Below are 22,293 nucleotides of genomic sequence, written 5' to 3'. Positions count from 1 at the left end.
ACGTAAGTCTATTCCACTGCTCTATGCCCCTGATTACCTTAATAAATGAATCTATTGGCCTTGGATATGTACCTAAATTGTTTAAATGTGCAGTTAGTAAACCCGTGATTGAAAAACCTCATCTCAATTCAAATTTTTTTTTTTCATTTGTGTTATATCTCTAAAATAAGAAATAATCCTTTTTTAATGAAAAACTGATCCATGCGTTTATAACCTCTCGGTTAGATTATTGCAATGATTGCTTACTGGATGCTGGGGTAGATTAATAAACAAGCTCCAGTTGGTTATCATCAGCTTCAGTGATAGAACTAGAAAGCTTGATCATATTAGTCCTGTTCAATCATCTTTGCACTGGCTGTCCATTAAATTCTGCATAAATTACAAAACACCTGAAAACATACTTATTTACTCAGACTTTTAATTAGTCCTACCAAACCAGGGATGCGTAGCTCTGATCCTAAAGGTCTGGGCAGTCTGGTGTAGGGCTGCAACTATCTATTAATTTTGTAATCGAGTATTCTATCGATTATTCCAGAAATTAATCGAGTAATCGGATAAGAAATACTTTTGCTTTATTAAAGAGCAAAATAAATACGTATAAGATTAAATAAGACATGTCTCTTAAAACAAACTGTACATTTTTATTCCTTGCATACAGTAGTTTAAAGAAAACATTTTTGAAATGCAAATACATCAAAAATGAATCAAATTACTTTTAAAATGTACACAGGCAACCTAAAACCAAGGCATAAATAATAATAAACAATAATACATAAACATTGCCTCTAATTTGTGCAAATTTCAGAACTAAAAGTTTCAGCTACAGCTCACACAGAACATAAACCTTTAATATTTTGTTGGGAGGCTTTGTGGCATTTGTAGGAGGCAAAAAAAAATTCTGTCAGGATTGTATCTGTCAGATGAGGTAGATTTGGTGTTTGTGTGCGTGTACATGTGTGTTTGCCTAAGCCTTCAAAAAAGCCTGTGGTGGTTACAAGTCAGCGTGTCAACAAGACGCTCTGATGGTGTGGATGTTGTACTGAGTTTTTGTTTTTTCCAGCTTAAAATGATCTAAAACTTTGTCGTGTTCTCTGTTCGCCCCTCGTTATTTTCTCTCTCTCTCTCCATTTATGCCAAGTTCACACTACACGACTTTCTGATTTGCCGGGTCGCTGTACAGTTCACACTACACGACTGAATCTTTTGCACTCGGGAGTCTTTCAGTCGGTGTGTATTTCACACTACACGACTGATAGGTGTAGTGTGAAACCCCCTATCACCGATCACCAACTCGAATTGCAGCCAAGCTTCTCTGCTCTCACAAATATCGTTTTGTTACGAAAACACACGCGAGATGTGACAAAAGGTTTAATGATACCATGTCCTAAAATGCACAAGTAGTGAGCGATCAAAGTTTGTGCACGTAAAAACAAAGAGAAAAAATAAATGAATCTTAGTGGATTTGGCTTGGGTTGTTGTGTAGTGAGTTGGGGGTTAATAAATATTTTTGCAATGCAACGTTGGTGTTTTGTAGAGAACGATAAAGTCAGAAATACTGTAAAACTTGTGTGTAACACCTGTGTATTATGATATAAACTATATTAAGCCCCTGTACAGCCTTTTACACTCCTCCCCTGCATTTCTTCTCACGCTGTATCTTGCGTTATCATTGGCTGTTCGACATAGCACTCATTGCAGGGCTCTAGACTAACTTTATGCACTGGTGCGCCTAACTTTTTTTCTTAGGTGCACCAGCACAAAAGTTAGGTGCACCCAAATTTTCGACCGCATCGCATTTAACAGCTCAGTTTTACAGGTTCACTTTTTTTTTCGCTGTCCATATAGGCAATATTGACTTGTAAATGATTAACTAACAATCTGGTCAACATAAAGTTCTTTATTTGAAGCACAATTCTACAAGAAAGGTAACTTACTGAAAAAGTGTTGGTGATTAAAGTGCTTCACTGAGCTGAAATTTAAACTCAAGATAAATGAAATAAAAAGAAAATCTAAATTAACAGTGCAAGTGTTTTAAGGGCTTCAAATCTCATTTAATGATAAGAATATTACATATGGTTAATGCAGTAGCGAGACGCATATTATTGACATACAGTGTATCACGAAAGTGAGTACACCCCTCACATTTCTGCAAATATTTCATTATATCTTTTCATGGGACAACACTATAGACATGAAACTTGGATATAACTTAGAGTAGTCAGTGTACAACTTGTATAGCAGTGTAGATTTACTGTCTTCTGAAAATAACTCAACACACAGCCATTAATGTCTAAATAGCTGGCAACATAAGTGAGTACACCCCACAGTGAACATGTCCAAATTGTGCCTAAAGTGTCAATATTTTGTGTGACCACCATTATTATCACTGCCTTAACCCTCCTGGGCATGGAATTCACCAGAGCTGCACAGGTTGCTACTGGAATCCTCTTCCACTCCTCCGTGATGACATCACGGAGCTGGTGGATGTTAGACACCTTAAACTCCTCCACCTTCCACTTGAGGATGCGCCACAGGTGCTCAATTGGGTTTAGTCCATCACCTTTACCTTCAGCTTCCTCAGCAAGGCAGTTGTCATCTTGGAGGTTGTGTTTGGGGTCGTTATCCTGTTGGAAAACTGCCATGAGGCCCAGTTTTCGAAGGGAGGGGATCATGCTCTGTTTCAGAATGTCACAGTACATGTTGGAATTCATGTTTCCCTCAATGAACTGCAGCTCCCCAGTGCCAGCAACACTCATGCAGCCCAAGACCATGATGCTACCACCACCATGCTTGACTGTAGGCAAGATACAGTTGTCTTGGTACTTCTCACCAGGGCGCCGCCACACATGCTGGACACCATCTGAGCCAAACAAGTTTATCTTGGTCTCGTCAGACCACAGGGCATTCCAGTAATCCATGTTCTTGGACTGCTTGTCTTCAGCAAACTGTTTGCTGGCTTTCTTGTGCGTCAGCTTCCTTCTGGGATGACGACCATGCAGACCGAGTTGATGCAGTGTGCGGCGTATGGTCTGAGCACTGACAGGCTGACCTCCCACGTCTTCAACCTCTGCAGCAATGCTGGCAGCACTCATGTGTCTATTTTTTAAAGCCAACCTCTGGATATGACGCCGAACACGTGGACTCAACTTCTTTGGTCGACCCTGGCGAAGCCTGTTCCGAGTGGAACCTGTCCTGGAAAACCGCTGTATGACCTTGGCCACCATGCTGTAGCTCAGTTTCAGGGTGTTAGCAATCTTCTTATAGCCCAGGCCATCTTTGTGGAGAGCAACAATTATATTTCTCACATCCTCAGAGAGTTCTTTGCCATGAGGTGCCATGTTGAATATCCAGTGGCCAGTATGAGAGAATTGTACCCAAAACACCAAATTTAACAGCCCTGCTCCCCATTTACACCTGGGACCTTGACACATGACACCAGGGAGGGACAACGACACATTTGGGCACAATTTGGACATGTTCACTGTGGGGTGTACTCACTTATGTTGCCAGCTATTTAGACATTAATGGCTGTGTGTTGAGTTATTTTCAGAAGACAGTAAATCTACACTGCTATACAAGCTGTACACTGACTACTCTAAGTTATATCCAAGTTTCATGTCTATAGTGTTGTCCCATGAAAAGATATAATGAAATATTTGCAGAAATGTGAGGGGTGTACTCACTTTCGTGATACACTGTAGGCTACATGACATTATTACATTTTGAGTCAGTTTGCTGCTAATATTTTTAATATTTGCCTTAAAAAAGATGAACCGTGATATTAAATGGTAAAAGTGACCCGGACAGAACAAACAACGTTTAACGTGAAATATAAACAGCACACGTGAAGTAAATCCAGCTAAACACAGAGCTGTTAGGCTGGATTTGATGGTTATTTCACACAGATGTTTGTTTGTATTATGGAACTTTAATGATGTTTTATCTCTCTCGCCGAGAGTCGCGGTGACAGCGAAGCGCAAAACTCCTCACGTCAGTGAACTAAAGAAAACAACAACTGAGACAAATATGTCTTCTAATCACCAATATTTGATTGATGTTTTTACATAAAAACCAACATCTGTAACAGCAGCACATATGCTCACACATATTCTACACACTCCGCCATGATATTACTACTCTTAACTTTCGCTGTGTAACGCCCACTGTTGAAGACGCTGGTCCCGCCCTTCACCATCTCTGATTGGTTAGACATATAGATATGATTAGATATGATTAGATATGGATCTAATGTGTGTCTGTTGTTGCACCGGAGACTTTCAGAGTCACAGAGACCGGTGCGACCTCAGATTTTTTTCAGTTGCACCACTGAGAAATTAGGTCGCATAGAGCCCTGCATTGCCAGTTGGGAAACACCCCTTCAGATATCCGACATGCTAGATATCTCGATCCGGTCGCCGAGCGCTCAGCAAGCCGCTCGGATCAAGTTGTTGGGTAGTTCACACTTAGCGATTAAGAGCCGAGTTTTGATCGCCGAGCGAACGCGGAGTTGCTCCCGAGCCAGCAAATCTAGCGCCGACCAGTCGTCGAGCGAAAATCAGGGCAAAAATCGTGTAGTGTGAACTAGGCATTAGCTGTCCGCGTTACCAAATCTCGGCTGTGTTTCAAATCGCACACTTTCATAATGAATAGTATGCAGGAGCGTGTACAAAAACGTAGTATTCATTGAACTGTACGCGAAAAGTACCCGGTTTAAGTCCTCAACTTCTTCACGTCACCTGCACATCGTGAACGCGTTGTGCAAAAGTGAAACTCGTCCATGCGAAACACCGTGAACTGTATATAGTTGCATGGATTAAACGATGCCTCGATGCAAAAAATTTGAATCAATGATTTTTAGTAATCGAATTACTCGAGTTTCTTGAGGAATCGTTTCAGCCCTAGCCTGGTGTTCTCATGTTCTGTCGCTATTGTTGGCCTGGTTATGATATTGTAGCAGGATGGGGTTGTGTGTTGATTTCATCTAAATTGCTCTCCAGCTGAGGATGATTTGTAGGTACCTTTAAATTGCTGGGCGGTCCTTTCCCATGCTATAAGTATGGGCATTGGTTGACTACCTGTGGTGCACTTCCTGCTGCTTCCTCTTCCGGGGCACCTGACGTCCGTGCCGGCATGGACGAGTTTGGCTTCGTGTCTCCCGGTGAATCGCTTCTTAACGATTAAAAGCCATGTGGGCTTGTGTTTGTAGTACCGGTGCTATGTTGTGGGTTCTCTCTGTGTTTCTGTTGGCGTGTTTCGCCTTCAGTCGAGTGAAAATGGCGGCTACATTGCACTGCTGTGACTACGGTAGCTGTTGTACCCGCTGGTCTGTACTCTGACTTTCACTGCGCCGAAAACTGCATTGCTGTATCCTGGTAGGTATACGATCTATTTTAAATTGGTCATCGTGTGAGTCGATCATTTTAAGTGTTGTGTATTATGTGTTATAGGTCTTTTAGCCTGGATCGTGCTGGCTTGGTTCCAGTTTCCTGAGTGCTGCTGTTTTGCCTTTATTGGTGTTCTGCTGGAACTATTGTTCTGTCTGGATTGCTGTTTTGCCTGATTGACTGTTTTGCCTGAGAGACATTGGGTCTTGCTAAACTACTGTTTGGTCAGACTTTGTCATTTTTGTTTACATTATTGTTTTGTCTGAACCGTATTTGAGTAAATATATTTTTAAAATAAAAAAATATATAAAATATATTTTATATTTTAATATAAATATGTTTTGTTTATATGATTGTTTCCATATTCATGTTTCCGTATCCATGGGATGCAAATTAAATAGTGAAAGACAGTAGGGGTATGTTCTATGCTCTGTCATTCGTAATATGAAAAATAATTTGAGTAAGCAAAACATTTGCTCAATGCTAATCAAACCCCGGTCTGTACCACGCAACCTCCGAGCCACTAGTCTCGCTCGACTTGAGCCGCCACCCAGGACTAAAGGAAGACAAGCATCAAGGCTCTACTCTGTTCTAGCACCCAAGTGGTGGAATGAACTTCCTCTGTCTGTCCGAACATCTGAGTCTCTTGCTGTCTTTAAAAAACGATTAAAAACCCACCTTTTTACTAAACACTTAAGCTGACTTGTACCTATTTACTAACATTTTTTTCCATTTCCAAAAAACAAAAAAAACAAAAAAAACACTTTTGGTTCTACCAGGTTTCAGCAGATTCGTGTTCTTTGACTGTTGTTTACTAAAACTTGAGAAGTGAAATGTTTACTATGGAAGCACTTCTGTAAGTCGCTCTGGATAAGAGCATCTGCTAAATGCAGAAAATGTAAATGAAATGTAAATTTGCTCGATGGCTTAGGCATTAGTTAATTTGTTCATTTATAGATCATTTTTCACCACATTTACATGCAAAGTTCTGCTTGCTATTTTCATTTGCACCAAAGGTTTGTAACTGCTCCAAATCTCACTGAAATTATTGTAATTGTGCTCAGTAAATTTTGAACAAAAACCTGGTGTATCTACTGCTTAACGTACATATAATAAATCTTAAGAATAACCTTAGAAAATTACTTTACTTACTGAGTTAAATCCAGACCACATTCAGCACACAGACCCTTCATTACTATGGGATGACTGCATTCTTCTATTTTTGCAATAACATCTCTGTAAAAGAAAAGAAAAAACAGAATTTGTACAAAATCAAATAATATAATGAATGCATCATCATGATGACCGTTCCAAAATATGTAATTTGTTTCTGTCAAACACATCGAACTAAATACTAATATAGTTATGATGCTGAAATGTGAATGTGAGTACAGCAATTCACCATTCCTGTACCTGGTGCAATATTTTGTTCACGCCATAAGTTTATTGGTCATGATATACATGACCTCAAAGTATTCCAAGTACCCTTTTTTTATGAAAATTAATTAATTATTCAAATTACAAAAATGTTCGTATACTATGTAATATTGAAGTGATTACAGCTATAAGTTTTTTTGGAATATGTCTATACAAGTATGCAGTTTATCCCATACTGCATAACAGATCTTCTAAAGCTCTGTCAGATTGGATGGTGATTGCCTATGAAATGCCATTCAGGTGTCTCCACAGATGTTTAATAGGGTTTAGGTCTTAGCTTTGACCTTTGACACTGAAGAACTATAGTTGCTGATTTAATTTTAACAAATAAATATTCTCTCATTTAATTAATTTTGTGTTTATATATATATATATTAAATTGTACGAGTGCACGTGCGTTCTGTAATTTATTAGTGATGGGTCGGTGGCGAACAACCCGGCTCTAACAGTCGGCTCTTTAAAATGAACGGCAGGATCTGGAGCCGATTCGGTTTTTTTTCCGGGGTTTTTTTGTCGTTAAAGCCGCACGTGATTGGTCAAGATGCGTGGTGACGTTTGTGTGTTTACACTGAGCAGGAGGGGCAGGGTTACATACACACACACACGGACAGCGTGCACATGAACAGGAGGGAGTGAGAGAGAGACCTGCTCAGGTTGTTCAATATCGTTCTCCAGTCCGGCTGCTTTCCTGAGATCTGGAACAGGGGGCTTATTTCCCCAATCTTCAAGAGTGGAGACAAATTCGACCCCAACAACTACCGAGGCATCTGTGTGAGCAGTAACCTGGGGAAGGTGTTCTGCTGTATCGTTAACGCCCGGATACAGGCCTTCCTTACCGAGCACAGTGTCCTGAGTAATGGACAGATCGGCTTTTTACCAAATCATCGCACTACTGACCATATTTACACCCTACACACCCTAATCCACCAACATCTACACAAACAAAATCATGCTAAAGTTTTTGCATGTTTTATAGATTTTAGAAAAGCATTTGATTCAATCTGGCAAGAAGGATTATATTATAAAATTATCCAAAATGGTGTAGGGGGTAAAGTCTATGACATCATTAAATCAATGTATGTCAATAATAAATGTGGAGTAAAAATTGGCAATAAAATGACTGAGGTCTTCACTCAGGGGCGTGGTGTCAGGCAGGGTTGCAGCTTGTCTCCTACTCTATTTAATATCTATATCAATGATTTAGCGGTGTTATTGGAGCAATCTGCAAATCCCGGCCTGACACTAAATAAAACGGAAGTTAAATTTCTTCTCTATGCGGATGACCTGGTGCTGCTGTCGCCCACAGAAAAGGGGCTTCAGCAGCATCTGGATCTGCTGGAGAAGTTCTGTCAGACCTGGGCCCTGACAGTAAATCCTGATAAATCTAAAATCATGATCTTCCAAAAGAAAGCCAGATCTCAGGAAAGCAGATATACTTTCAATCTAGGAGACACCGCCCTAGACCACACCCTTTCTTATGATTACCTGGGGCTCAAAATCAGCACCTCAGGAGGCTTCGGTCTGGCAGTGGATGCACTGAAACAGAAGGCCTGCAGAGCCCTCTATTCAATTAAAAACAAATTCATTAAGATTGACATCCCAATTAGAATCTGGTTAAAGATTTTTGATAGTATAATCCTGCCCATTGCGCTATACGGTAGTGAAGTATGGGGTCCACTCAGTCATCATGACTACACTAGATGGGACAAGCATCCCGCTGAAGTCCTGCATGCAGAATTCTGCAGAATGATTTTACATGTACAAAGAAAAACCCCAACCAACGCATGCAGGGCTGAATTAGGCCGATACCCATTAATTATTAATATTAAAAAAAGAGCCCTTAAATTCTGGATGCACCTAAAATCCAGTCCCACAACAAGCCTGCAGTTTCAGGCACTCCTATCCCAAGAGCTCTACCCTGAAAAGAGTCCCCTGTGTCAGCTGGTCCAGAGACTGCCCAACACTCTGACCCCTAACAACCCTAACTCTCTGACCAGCACTGCTTCCCAAACACCAATCAGGATCACCCAAATTATCAAACACCTCAAAAACACTTATCTGGAACATTGGACAACCCAAACTCAATCCCAAAACAGACTGAACTGCTATCTGACCCTAAAACATGAATACAACCTGGCCACGTATCTCTTCACTGTCCGAGATACGAAGCAGAGACACATTCTCACCAAATACAGACTGAGTGACCACAGCCTGGCCATCGAGAGAGGCAGGTTAAAAAAGTCCTGGATCCCCAGAGAGGAGAGACTGTGTGGTCACTGCAGGACAGGTGAGGTTGAGACAGAGGTGCACTTCCTTCTAAACTGCCCAAAATACACAACAATTAGACACAAATATTTTGATCAGTTTGGAAGAGAGGTGAGCGGCTTCAGAACGCTGACAGACAGCGAGAAACTGGCCATTATATTAGGAGAGGGACCATCAGCCTCCACTGCAGCCAGATATGTACAGGAGTGTCACACACTCCGGGACAGTGAGTAAAACACCAGATCATCCCCCCACCCACCCCCCGCACACACACCACACACACACCACACACACACACACCACACACACACACACACACACACACACACACACACAGTAATATTTTCTCTTTTTTTTGTGTGAATAATTGTCTAATTACATAATGAATATTTTATTACCATTTTTTTTCTATGTATATACTTGTTCTTTTTTTCAAATATTTATATATACTAATGTAAGCTTTGACAATACAAATATGTAAATTTGTCATGTCAATAAAGCAAATTGAATTGAATTGAGAGAGAGAGAGAGAGAGAGAGAGAGAGCGAGAGAGAGAGAGAGAGAGAGAGCACTTGATGAAGTTTTACATTGCGCTTTACGTAGCCAGACATTACACGCTGGAAAGGTGAGGAAAATGAGTGACAGGAAACAGTAAAGTTTGGACACGAGGAACCACTAACAGAGAAGTTCAGACCCACTGAGACCCACATCTTATACATGTCACTGTGTATTGTAGCAACATCTGTCCCCTCAGAGAGAATCTTTTCCAAAACAGGGCAGATCATAACAGAAAGGAGAAACAGGATCAACCCCTCAAAGATGAGCTCGGTTTTTCTGAATGCCAATCTTCACTAAATACTTACAAATACTGTCACCTGGATGCTGCTTTTTCTTTTGCACATTTTCATATATATTTTGTTGAGTGACGCTTTGTTGATGTGTTCTTTCACTCTAGATGCAAATTTACAAGTAATATACACAATCAGACCTTTTGGTCTAATTGAGATGGGTCTTTGTTTTTGTATTTTATAATTTATTGTTGTAGCACTTTGTTCCATGTTGAGTACATACATAAAGCCATTTAAATAATAAACATTTGATACAATGGTTTTTTTTACATTAGTAATTCATTTCACATGTAATTTGTTAATACATTAGTTCAAGCAACAAAGAAAATTTGTTTAAAGACTCAGCTCAGCTCAATGAGCTTGTTTGATTACTTTGATTTTCAATTTAAGATGGCAATAAGTAACTTAAATTTGGTAAACCTGTTAGGTTACAGTAAAGTACTCTGTTCTTGGTAATTACCTTTAATTGCAAGGGACTGAAGTTTTTTTTTTGTTTAAAAAATGTACAAGAAAATGTGCATTGTTTTGCACTGTTTACACTTCAAAAAAAAAATCGTGAGAAAATCGAATCGTGAGCTCAGTATCGTGAATCGAATCGTGAGCAGAGTATATCGTTACACCCCTAATATATATAATATATATAAATATATACAGTGTATCACAAAAGTGAGTACACCCCTCACATTTCTGCAAATATTTTATTATATCTTTTCATGGGACAACACTATAGACATGAAACTTGGATATAACTTAGAGTAGTCAGTGTAAAACTTGTATAGCAGTGTAGATTTACTGTCTTCTAAAAATAACTCAACACACAGCCATTAATGTCTAAATGGCTGGCAACATAAGTGAGTACACCCCACAGTGAACATGTCCAAATTGTGCCCAAAGTGTCAATATTTTGTGTGACCACCATTATTATCCAGCACTGCCTTAACCCTCCTGGGCATGGAATTCACCAGAGCTGCACAGGTTGCTACTGGAATCCTCTTCCACTCCTCCATGATGACATCACGGAGCTGGTGGATGTTAGACACCTTGAACTCCTCCACCTTCCACATGAGGATGCGCCACAGGTGCTCAATTGGGTTTAGTCCATCACCTTTACCTTCAGCTTCCTCAGCAAGGCAGTTGTCATCTTGGAGGTTGTGTTTGGGGTCGTTATCCTGTTGGAAAACTGCCATGAGGCCCAGTTTTCGAAGGGAGGGGATCATGCTCCGTTTCAGAATGTCACAGTACATGTTGGAATTCATGTTTCCCTCAATGAACTGCAGCTCCCCAGTGCCAGCAACACTCATGCAGCCCAAGACCATGATGCTACCACCACCATGCTTGACTGTAGGCAAGATACAGTTGTCTTGGTACTTCTCACCAGGGCGCCGCCACACATGCTGGACACCATCTGAGCCAAACAAGTTTATCTTGGTCTCGTCAGACCACAGGGCATTCCAGTAATCCATGTTCTTGGACTGCTTGTCTTCAGCAAACTGTTTGCTGGCTTTCTTGTGCGTCAGCTTCCTTCTGGGATGACGACCATGCAGACCGAGTTGATGCAGTGTGCGGCGTATGGTCTGAGCACTGACAGGCTGACCTCCCACGTCTTCAACCTCTGCAGCAATGCTGGCAGCACTCATGTGTCTATTTTTTAAAGCCAACCTCTGGATATGACGCCGAACACGTGGACTCAACTTCTTTGGTCGACCCTGGCGAAGCCTGTTCCGAGTGGAACCTGTCCTGGAAAACCGCTGTATGACCTTGGCCACCATGCTGTAGCTCAGTTTCAGGGTGTTAGCAATCTTCTTATAGCCCAGGCCATCTTTGTGGAGAGCAACAATTCTATTTCTCACATCCTCAGAGAGTTCTTTGCCATGAGGTGCCATGTTGAATATCCAGTGGCCAGTATGAGAGAATTGTACCCAAAACACCAAATTTAACAGCCCTGCTCCCCATTTACACCTGGGACCTTGACACATGGCACCAGGGAGGGACAACGACACATTTGGGCACAATTTGGACATGTTCACTGTGGGGTGTACTCACTTATGTTGCCAGCTATTTAGACATTAATGGCTGTGTGTTGAGTTATTTTCAGAAGACAGTAAATCTACACTGCTATACAAGTTGTACACTGACTACTCTAAGTTATATCCGAGTTTCATGTCTATAGTGTTGTCCCATGAAAAGATATAATGAAATATTTGCAGAAATGTGAGGGGTGTACTCACTTTCGTGATACACTGTATATATATATACACATATATATATATATATATATATACAGTGTATCACAAAAGTGAGTACACCCCTCACATTTCTGCAAATATTTCATTATATCTTTTAATGGGACAACACTATAGACATGAAACTTGGATATAACTTAGAGTAGTCAGTGTACAGCTTGTATAGCAGTGTAGATTTACTGTCTTCTGAAAATAACTCAACACACAGCCATTAATGTCTAAATAGCTGGCAACATAAGTGAGTACACCCCACAGTGAACATGTCCAAATTGTGCCCAAAGTGTCAATATTTTGTGTGACCACCATTATTATCCAGCACTGCCTTAACCCTCCTGGGCATGGAATTCACCAGAGCTGCACAGGTTGCTACTGGAATCCTCTTCCACTCCTCCATGATGACATCACGGAGCTGGTGGATGTAAGACACCTTGAACTCCTCCACCTTCCACTTGAGGATGCGCCACAGGTGCTCAATTGGGTTTAGTCCATCACCTTTACCTTCAGCTTCCTCAGCAAGGCAGTTGTCATCTTGGAGGTTGTGTTTGGGGTCGTTATCCTGTTGGAAAACTGCCATGAGGCCCAGTTTTCGAAGGGAGGGGATCATGCTCTGTTTCAGAATGTCACAGTACATGTTGGAATTCATGTTTCCCTCAATGAACTGCAGCTCCCCAGTGCCAGCAACACTCATGCAGCCCAAGACCATGATGCTACCACCACCATGCTTGACTGTAGGCAAGATACAGTTGTCTTGGTACTTCTCACCAGGGCGCCGCCACACATGCTGGACACCATCTGAGCCAAACAAGTTTATCTTGGTCTCGTCAGACCACAGGGCATTCCAGTAATCCATGTTCTTGGACTGCTTGTCTTCAGCAAACTGTTTGCGGGCTTTCTTGTGCGTCAGCTTCCTTCTGGGATGACGACCATGCAGACCGAGTTGATGCAGTGTGCGGCGTATGGTCTGAGCACTGACAGGCTGACCTCCCACATCTTCAACCTCTGCAGCAATGCTTGCAGCACTCATGTGTCTATTTTTTAAAGCCAACCTCTGGATATGATGCTGAACACGTGGACTCAACTTCTTTGGTCGACCCTGGCGAAGCCTGTTCCGAGTGGAACCTGTCCTGGAAAACCGCTGTATGACCTTGGCCACCATGCTGTAGCTCAGTTTCAGGGTGTTAGCAATCTTCTTATAGCCCAGGCCATCTTTGTGGAGAGCAACAATTCTATTTCTTACATCCTCAGAGAGTTCTTTGCCATGAGGTGCCATGTTGAAAATCCAGTGGCCAGTATGAGAGAATTGTACCCAAAACACCAAATTTAACAGCCCTGCTCCCCATTTACACCTGGGACCTTGACACATGACACCAGGGAGGGACAACGACACATTTGGGCACAATTTGGACATGTTCACTGTGGGGTGTACTCACTTATGTTGCCAGCTATTTAGACATTAATGGCTGTGTGTTGAGTTATTTTCAGAAGACAGTAAATCTACACTGCTATACAAGCTGTACACTGACTACTCTAAGTTATATCCAAGTTTCATGTCTATAGTGTTGTCCCATTAAAAGATATAATGAAATATTTGCAGAAATGTGAGGGGTGTACTCACTTTTGTGATACACTGTATATATATATATATATATATATCTATATATACATATACAGGGGTTGGACAAAATAACTGAAACACCTGGTTTTAGACCACAATAATTTATTAGTATGGTGTAGGGCCTCCTTTTGCGGCCAATACAGCGTCAATTCGTCTTGGAAATGACATATACAAGTCCTGCACAGTGGTCAGAGGGATTTTAAGCCATTCTTCTTGCAGGATAGTGGCCAGGTCACTACGTGATGCTGGTGGAGGAAAACGTTTCCTGACTCGCTTCTCCAAAACACCCCAAAGTGGCTCAATAATATTTAGATCTGGTGACTGTGCAGGCCATGGGAGATGTTCAACTTCACTTTCATGTTCATCAAACCAATCTTTCACCAGTCTTGCTGTGTGTATTGGTGCATTGTCATCCTGATACACGGCACCGCCTTCAGGATACAATGTTTGAACCATTGGATGCACATGGTCCTCCAGAATGGTTCGGTAGTCCTTGGCAGTGACGCGCCCATCTAGCACAAGTATTGGGCCAAGGGAATGCCATGATATTGCAGCCCAAACCATCACTGATCCACCCCCATGCTTCACTCTGGGCATGCAACAGTCTGGGTGGTACGCTTCTTTGGGGCTTCTCCACACCGTAACTCTCCCGGATGTGGGGAAAACAGTAAAGGTGGACTCATCAGAGAACAATACATGTTTCACATTGTCCACAGCCCAAGATTTGCGCTCCTTGCACCATTGAAACCGACGTTTGGCATTGGCACAAGTGACCAAAGGTTTGGCTATAGCAGCCCGGCCGTGTATATTGACCCTGTGGAGCTCCCGACGGACAGTTCTGGTGGAAACAGGAGAGTTGAGGTGCACATTTAATTCTGCCGTGATTTGGGCAGCCGTGGTTTTATGTTTTTTGGATACAATCCAAAGCACCCGAACATCCCTTTCAGACAGCTTCCTCTTGCGTCCACAGTTAATCCTGTTGGATGTGGTTTGTCCTTCTTGGTGGTATGCTGACATTACCCTGGATACCGTGGCTCTTGATACATCACAAAGACTTGCTGTCTTGGTCACAGATGCGCCAGCAAGACGTGCACCAACAATTTGTCCTCTTTTGAACTCTGGTATGTCACCCATAATGTTGTGTGCATTGCAATATTTTGAGCAAAACTGTGCTCTTACCCTGCTAATTAAACCTTCACACTCTGCTCTTACCTGGTTTCATCTGACCACAAAACATGTTTCCACTATGTTATAGTCCATCCTAGATGCCTTAAAGCCTAGAATAGTCAACGCCGCTTCTGGACATGGTTAACATAAGGCTTCTTTTTTGCACAGTAAAATTTTAAGTGGCATATGTAAATGTAACTCCACATTGTAGTGCTTGACAAAGGTTTTCCAAAGTAATCCCTTGGCCATGTGGTAATATCAGCTATTGTTAAGTGGCGGTTCTTGATGCAGTGCCGTCTGAGGGATCAAAGATCACGGGCTTTCAGTTTAAGGTTGCACCCTTGGCCTTTACACACTGATATTCCTGCCGATGATATTATGCACTGTAGGGAGAAATATGCAAATCCCTTCCAATCTTTTTTTGAGGTACATTGTTTTTAAACATTTCAAAAATTTTCTCACACATTTGTTGACAAACTGGAGATCCTCTGGCCATCTTTGCTGATCAAGGTCTTAGCCATTCCTGGATGCTGCGTTTGTACCAAACCATGATTACAATTACCTGTTGACATCACCTGTTTGGAATCACTTCATAGTTTTTTCACCTCATTACTAGCCCTAAATTGCCCCCGTGTTTTTTTTTTAATGTGTTGCAGGACTGAAATGCAGGAATGGAGATATATCAACAAATGAAATGAAATTGAGCAGACAAAACTTGGATTCAACTGTACGCAATCAAATAAAAGTCAAAGTAAATGTAAGGAACACAGCATTTATATTTAATGTGCATTTTCCATACTGTCCCAACTTTTTCTGATTTGGGTTGTATTTTAAGTAAATAAAATATTTGCTTAAGCACTTTAGGTTTTTGCTAATGATACATAATGATACAATTACCACCCAATGACTTTCACAGACTTTACAAAGATACTTTAGTGTTGTTTGCATATGTTAAATCCTTTGTCATACCACAGCATAGTTCATACAGCAGCCATTGGCTTAAATAGGCAGCAAATCATATAATGTTCGCCGCTAAAAGCGCTATGGAGAGTTGTGCAGATTAGGTATGGTTCACTAGGTAGTATTAGCATAACAATATAAATAGATAAAAATTAAAAACAAAACAGATGAGAGAGACACCAGACATGCCTAAAAACCTGCCTAAAAATGAGCTCTGTCTACAGTTTAGGCAGCTAAGGTTTTTTGTCGTTGTTGTTAAAATATAAATGTGAAAATCCTTTTGTAAGATTTTACTCATTTTTTAAAGGTTCACCTTTAAATTAGGAGCATTTAAAATGGTTAGCCATGACTTCCTTTACTGGGGTATTATTATGCGATGACACACAGGCTTAATTTTCTTACTCAACAAATCACTGGAAAATGGACTGGAAAATACAAATCAAATCAAAGTTTATTTGTCACCTACAGTTCATACATGGTACAACTAGTAGTGAAATGCTAGTTTATAACTGCCAGTTCACATTAGTACTAAACAAAACAATGTACACAATAGAAATAATTTAAAGTAAAGTATTTAAAGTAGGGCTGTCACGCGATAAAAAATTTTTTATCGAGATTAATCGCGATCAAGAAGTTGAGACTAGGGCTGTCGCGGTGAAAGAATTTCCCCTTGCGATATTCAGCCTGTCTCAATATTGCGGTATGATCGCCATTTTTTTTGTTTTTGAAAATTACTTAATTGATCTGGATTTTAGAGCTATATAAACAAGCTTTATTGTTAGGCTATGATTCGGTATATTATTGCTTTATAATGACAAAGATGAGACAGCTTTAAGACCAATGAAATGCGTGTTTATTGTTAAATACAGAACAGCAGGGATGCGCATCTTTTCTCTATTAAAAAAAGGTTTAAATTAAGCTCCTAGGCTAGATATACACTGTGAAACGAAAAAAAAAGTGTTTGGGCTAAATATTTTAAATGCACATCTAATCAAAAGATGGTTAAAAAAAAATAGAATAAAGAATAAAGTCTGTAAGACCTTAAACCTGCGTTATCATGCGCGCTAGAAGAACCAACATGTTCACCTGATGTGGTTTAGAGAGGATCTGAGTGGGGTAGCGATGTTCCCGGTGTTACCAATGTTGCAGTAATACACAGAGCAGAGGAAATCTAGCCTGGTTATCGCGCCACTATTAACTATCTATTTAGTAGGTATAATTAACATAATATATACTACATTTTAAGTTATTATTCGTTTCAATAAATTTTTATTCAACGAAAAAATACATTTAAATCATCCCAGCAAGCCAGCAAGAGAATCACCTAGAGCAGGGGTGTCAAACTCACGGCCCGCGGGCCAAATCCGGCCCGCCACGTCATTTTATGTGGCCCGCGAGAGCTTAAACGACTGTATGATTGTTGTTTTGGTTCGAGTCGTTACAGAGACGCGCTTATAATTTAATGGGAGTCCTGCACCTTTAAGTGCAACTGGCGACATCGTAGTCATGGCAACTAACTTTGACCTCGCTTAGAAGCCATGTGAATTTTACTGCAAAAGAACGCGAAGTAGCGTAGTCAGTAACGTAAACAATAATAAATAAATACAGATAATTATCTTGCAATATAATACCAAAGCATCGTCTGTAAGTAGTGGCGTTTATATTCTCAGTTGTTTGTAAATGTTTAGTGAGTATATCACAGCGTTTTAGTTACAAATTTACCGTAATTAAATACAATTGTTACTGTTACTATAGCAATTAGTATCTTTACACTAAATGCTAACTCGTTAGCGCTATTTTACGTTTGGGTAAATCTCATATTGTACCAGATGTAACACTTGACTACAGCTGTGTGCTTGTATTGTATTAAGTTCTTTATTGTTTTTATTGTCTGTATTTTTACTTCATTTTGATGCACACAGTGTATCACACAGCTGGCGAGCAAATAAAACCGACTGTATTCTGAAGAGAGCTGTCTGTCTGTCTGTCTGTCTGTCTAGCTGGGAAAGGGGGATAAACTATTAGTGAGGGCAGAATGAAATCCTAAACAAACTGCATCTTTCAAAATGCATGCTGATTTTGTGACCTGCAAAGTGACACAGCCCGCCAGTAGATGATGTTACACATATTTACACATGATCCTAAAATGTACAAGAAGATAAGTAAGAAAATTAAGCATAAGGAGGAAATTTAATGAAAGTGAAAACAAGTTTGTGCTTCAGGAAGAGAAACCGGTGCATCTCTTGTGTTATGAGGCCGTGTCTGTGGATAAAGTAGGACAATATAAATGCAGAATTTAGCCTCCAAGAAAAACAACAGACTGCAATCACAGCAGAATACGTTACAATCGGCCCTTTGAGGGCCACCATAATGCTGATGTGGCCCTCGGTGAAAATGAGTTTGACACCCCTGACCTAGAGAATCGCAAGCCAGCACCTCACAGCAAACAAGGTGCCTCATTCGCTCGCCTCCCATGAGTAGCACAAATGCAGTCACAGATGCTAGTTTTTTTGGTAACAGTCCAGAGAAAAAACAACAAGCTAAAACAGTGACTCGTCTGACCACAGAACACATTTTTACTGTTTTTCTGTCAATCTCGGATTTTTTTTGGGCCCAAGGAACTTGCTGGCATTTCTAAACAAAATTAATATGGCTTCCTCTTTGCAAAATACAGTTACAGGTTGCATTTCTTGATGCTGCGGTGGATGGTGTTTAAGTGACAATGATTTTTTTTATCTAATAAGCTCTAATTTAAGTACTAATAAGCTCATGTGGCTATTTCCATCCCAGTACCATCACTGTTTCTAAAACAACACCCTCTGCAGCACAATGGTCACACACATTGAGCAGCAGTTTCTGCCCTTGGCCTATCCGCACCAAGATCTCCCATGTCTTCGTTGCAATCTTGTGCTGAGAAACATGACCTAACCTGTTGCCAGTTAAACTGCTAACTGTGCTACCTTTGAGAACAGCATTACCTGTATAACCTCCCATTCTACTCTCTCAACATATTGCAGGCTTCACATACTAATTTATAAATAACTATATAAATAATATATTCAAAATACAGTTAGCTTTGTCAGTGAAAACACTGAAACTGTTTTCTTTGTATTATCAATGAAATAAAAGCTCAAGCGATAAACAAATTACACGTTATACTTTTTATTGCATTTTTAGAAGGTGTCCCAAGTTTTTTGGAACGTGGTTTGTATGTTTATAGCTTTTTCATAATCTTAATTCACCCATATTTAAGTTTTATTTAGTTTAACGTCAATTGAAAATTTATTCTGAACTTTGGTTAATTAATGATCACAACCGTAGAATAATTACGTTTTTTTGTCGCTGTCTCATACCTACAAAACCCGTCTTCGTCGTACATTAGGTTTGAAGTTATACGCATGTGAGCGCAGTGGGACTAATGGCTAAATGGAAAAAGTCAAAAATTTCTATCTGAAGACTTACCCAGAAGATATGATCTGCCCGAGCTCGTAACACAGTTCTCTCACAACTCCAGCTCGGTCTGATTTTACCTTCCTCTCAGGTAGATTTTTTGTTCGGCCTCGTTCTTCTGATCCAGACTCTGACTTCGTGGGAATCGCTACACATACTGCGACAACAGAATCAACGTTAACCAATGCTCCAGGTTTTACTTTCCACTCCACCAAGCGCATAGGGCAGGGTACTAGTGGTAAGCGAACCTCAGTCACTTGTACCACTGGCCCTAGATGTGCTGAACTGCCGCCACCGGAATCGGAAAGGTCCTCCATGGCTTGTTCTGGCAATTCCTTCAAACTTTAGTTACAACTCCCTTTAAAATAGAATTGCCCCAACTTTAGACTTATTGAGTCTTAATTACAAAAGATCAAATTAACAGGCAACACGATAAAACATAAAATGACGTATAATTATTAAGCCATACACTGAAGTTGCGATCAGTTCGCTCTTCCCGCCCATAAACAGGAAGTAAAAGGCTACAGACAAAAATTGTTCCGGGTTTCTCGTTGACGTAAGCTGTATTCAAATAGTGGTCGACTGGCAGTATTCGTGATCTACAGCAAATATAATTGTCAGTTCTGTAATTATGACACCGAGTTATAAATACGTTATTGTTAAAACATTTTAGGTGATTGAAGCAGCATATTTTATGTTTGTTTGAATGAATCACACCGTTTTGCATTGAATAACATTTTAAATAAACAAATAAAAGTTGACTCTAGACAAGTAGCTGTTGCTGCAGTGTTAGGAGTTGTAGAGAGCCATCAAATTGAAAAATGTTTTATTGTTTCAATATTAGGTAGACTAAACAACAATGCCATTACCCTGTACAAACATATGGGTGTAATTAAAATTTTAGATGATTGTGAAAGACGTGATTGAAATCAAAGAACACTATATATAAACTGAAATATTTAAATCTGTATATTTAACCTTGTAGCGTGGGCAGAAGAACTTCTTTTGTCCCGTGCCAAAAGTAAGGTCCATAAAAACCACTTAGGTGCATAGACACTCCAAAGACCTTACCAAACTTCAGTGAACCTCCTTGTGATAGACTTAATTTACAAACCAGGCTTCCTCAATAATAAATCAGTGCCAGATGTTCAGCGGTTTGTTACGCTAGCCCACCACCACTAAAACTGCCTGATTGGCAGCTCTACAGATGGGCAACCACAGCCTATGCAACAAAACCACCTGTTGTCTGGTTAATGAGCCTGTCTGGGTGTTTGAAAGAATGCTATGTGTTAAGTATTTGTATCTGCCTCTGGCTGGTAAAGCATTTTATTACGCTGGCCCACCACTGCTAACACTGCCTGATTGGGAGCTCTGCACACGCGATTGGGCGGCTTTGAGATAGAGGATTTGATCGCCTACTACCTACCAACACCTGCTGTCAAGGCGTTTGTGTTCGGGTGTTCGAAAGAATAGTACGTGTTACGTTTCTGTATCTGCCACTGGCTGCTAAAGAACCCAATACCCAAGGTGTATTAATGTCCAGACCTGTCCCAATTGAAGCGGTGTGACACATGAAAAGCAGTATATGTCAAAGGAGACCCTGGACTGTTGAGCAGCTACAGCAATTGGTGTCCTTAGTTCCTAAACAACTAAGATTGTTAAAAGGAAAGTTAATGTAACGCAATGGTAAACAATACCCTTTCATAAGGTTTTTAGAACGTTAGAACCAGAGGGGAATCGTCAGGGCCCTCTAGGCTCTGCATGGGTAATGTAGAATTGTTAATAACAATAGTTATACAGAGATATGGGGATATGTATAACACAAGTTTAGTGAAGTTATACACAGTAGTTATGGCTATACTCATGGCTGTTCTTCAATTAATAAATATAAGGTAAGTAAAGGCAATTACTTTAATCATCCATTCTGTTAATTTAAGAGTATAAGAGGACAGAATAAAAAAAATACTGTAACTAGTGTAGTGTATTGTACATGGAGTTTATGTGATAGAGTGATTATGTTTAAAGAGGATTTGCATTTTGCTTAAGAAATCAGCTCTTTTGTTCAGATGTTAACCCTTTATGTTTACTCATTGCTTTTTTAAGGCTGAACTATTGTCTTTATTTTTGTTTCTCAACTTTTGTAGCACTTTAATGAAGGACATGACATATTACGACTTTACTTTCTAAATGCCCTAAAATGTCATTGTAGGCCACAGTAAAGTAGGCTGGGGTTTTTTAAATGAGTGGGGGGTGGGCAGAGGGCAGAGTTTAGGAGTCACAGTTAGCTACTGGTTAGAACATATTTAGAACCATTAAACTAAATTTTAAAACCATTAATTAACTTTTTTCATATTGAAGTTTAGGGTTGCAGTTTCTTTTTACACAGCACCAGTGGATGTTTGATAACCTTATTTCTTTGATAAACTAAATTAACATTTTAACTTTTATGTGTACTTTATCAATTATACTGCATTTAAAAATACAAAAGAACATATTACAACCTCAGTTAAGACAGTATGGAAAATGCAAATAAAAATGTTTCTTACATTTACTTTGACTTTTATTTCTATGAATCCAAAATATTTCCTTTGTTAATATACATTCATTTCTGCATTTCAGCTGTGCAACACACTCCAAAAAAAGGTTTGCAGGACAGTCCAGTACCCGAACTCAAGAGGCATTTGAGTTGGTGGAAAAAATTACTTTTAAACACAAGTTGTAAAATGTAATGAATAAAAATGGAAATTTATTGTGAGGAAAAAGTTAGGACAACCTATGCCTTAATAGCTGGTATTTCCCCCTTTGGCTGAAATAAACTTAATTAGACAATACTTATAACCATCTACCAGTCTCTGACATCGACTGTGAGAAAGTTTTTTCCCACTCCTCCATGCAGAATTTCTTCAGCTGTGTGAAGTTTGAGG

General features: G+C 40.1%; 1 protein-coding gene across 2 annotated transcripts in view; it reads right to left on the bottom strand.

Annotated features, from left to right (window-relative positions):
* ctdp1 (CTD (carboxy-terminal domain, RNA polymerase II, polypeptide A) phosphatase, subunit 1) overlaps positions 1-19,787 on the bottom strand; it is an 87,368-nt gene extending 67,581 nt beyond the window's left edge. For both annotated transcript variants that reach the window (XM_063011554.1, XM_063011564.1), the window contains exons 1-2: positions 19,382-19,787; positions 6,537-6,620 (exon numbers count right to left, since the gene is read on the bottom strand). In XM_063011554.1, coding sequence (XP_062867624.1) covers positions 6,537-6,620; positions 19,382-19,686 — 389 coding nt within the window. In that variant the 5' untranslated portion in view covers positions 19,687-19,787. The remainder of the gene's footprint in view (positions 1-6,536; positions 6,621-19,381) is intronic.
* Positions 19,788-22,293: the final 2,506 nt, after the last annotated feature.

Source organism: Trichomycterus rosablanca, chromosome 2, assembly GCF_030014385.1.
Source record: "Trichomycterus rosablanca isolate fTriRos1 chromosome 2, fTriRos1.hap1, whole genome shotgun sequence".
NCBI lineage: Eukaryota > Metazoa > Chordata > Actinopteri > Siluriformes > Trichomycteridae > Trichomycterus > Trichomycterus rosablanca.
This window is presented reverse-complemented; position numbering and strand designations above follow the sequence as displayed.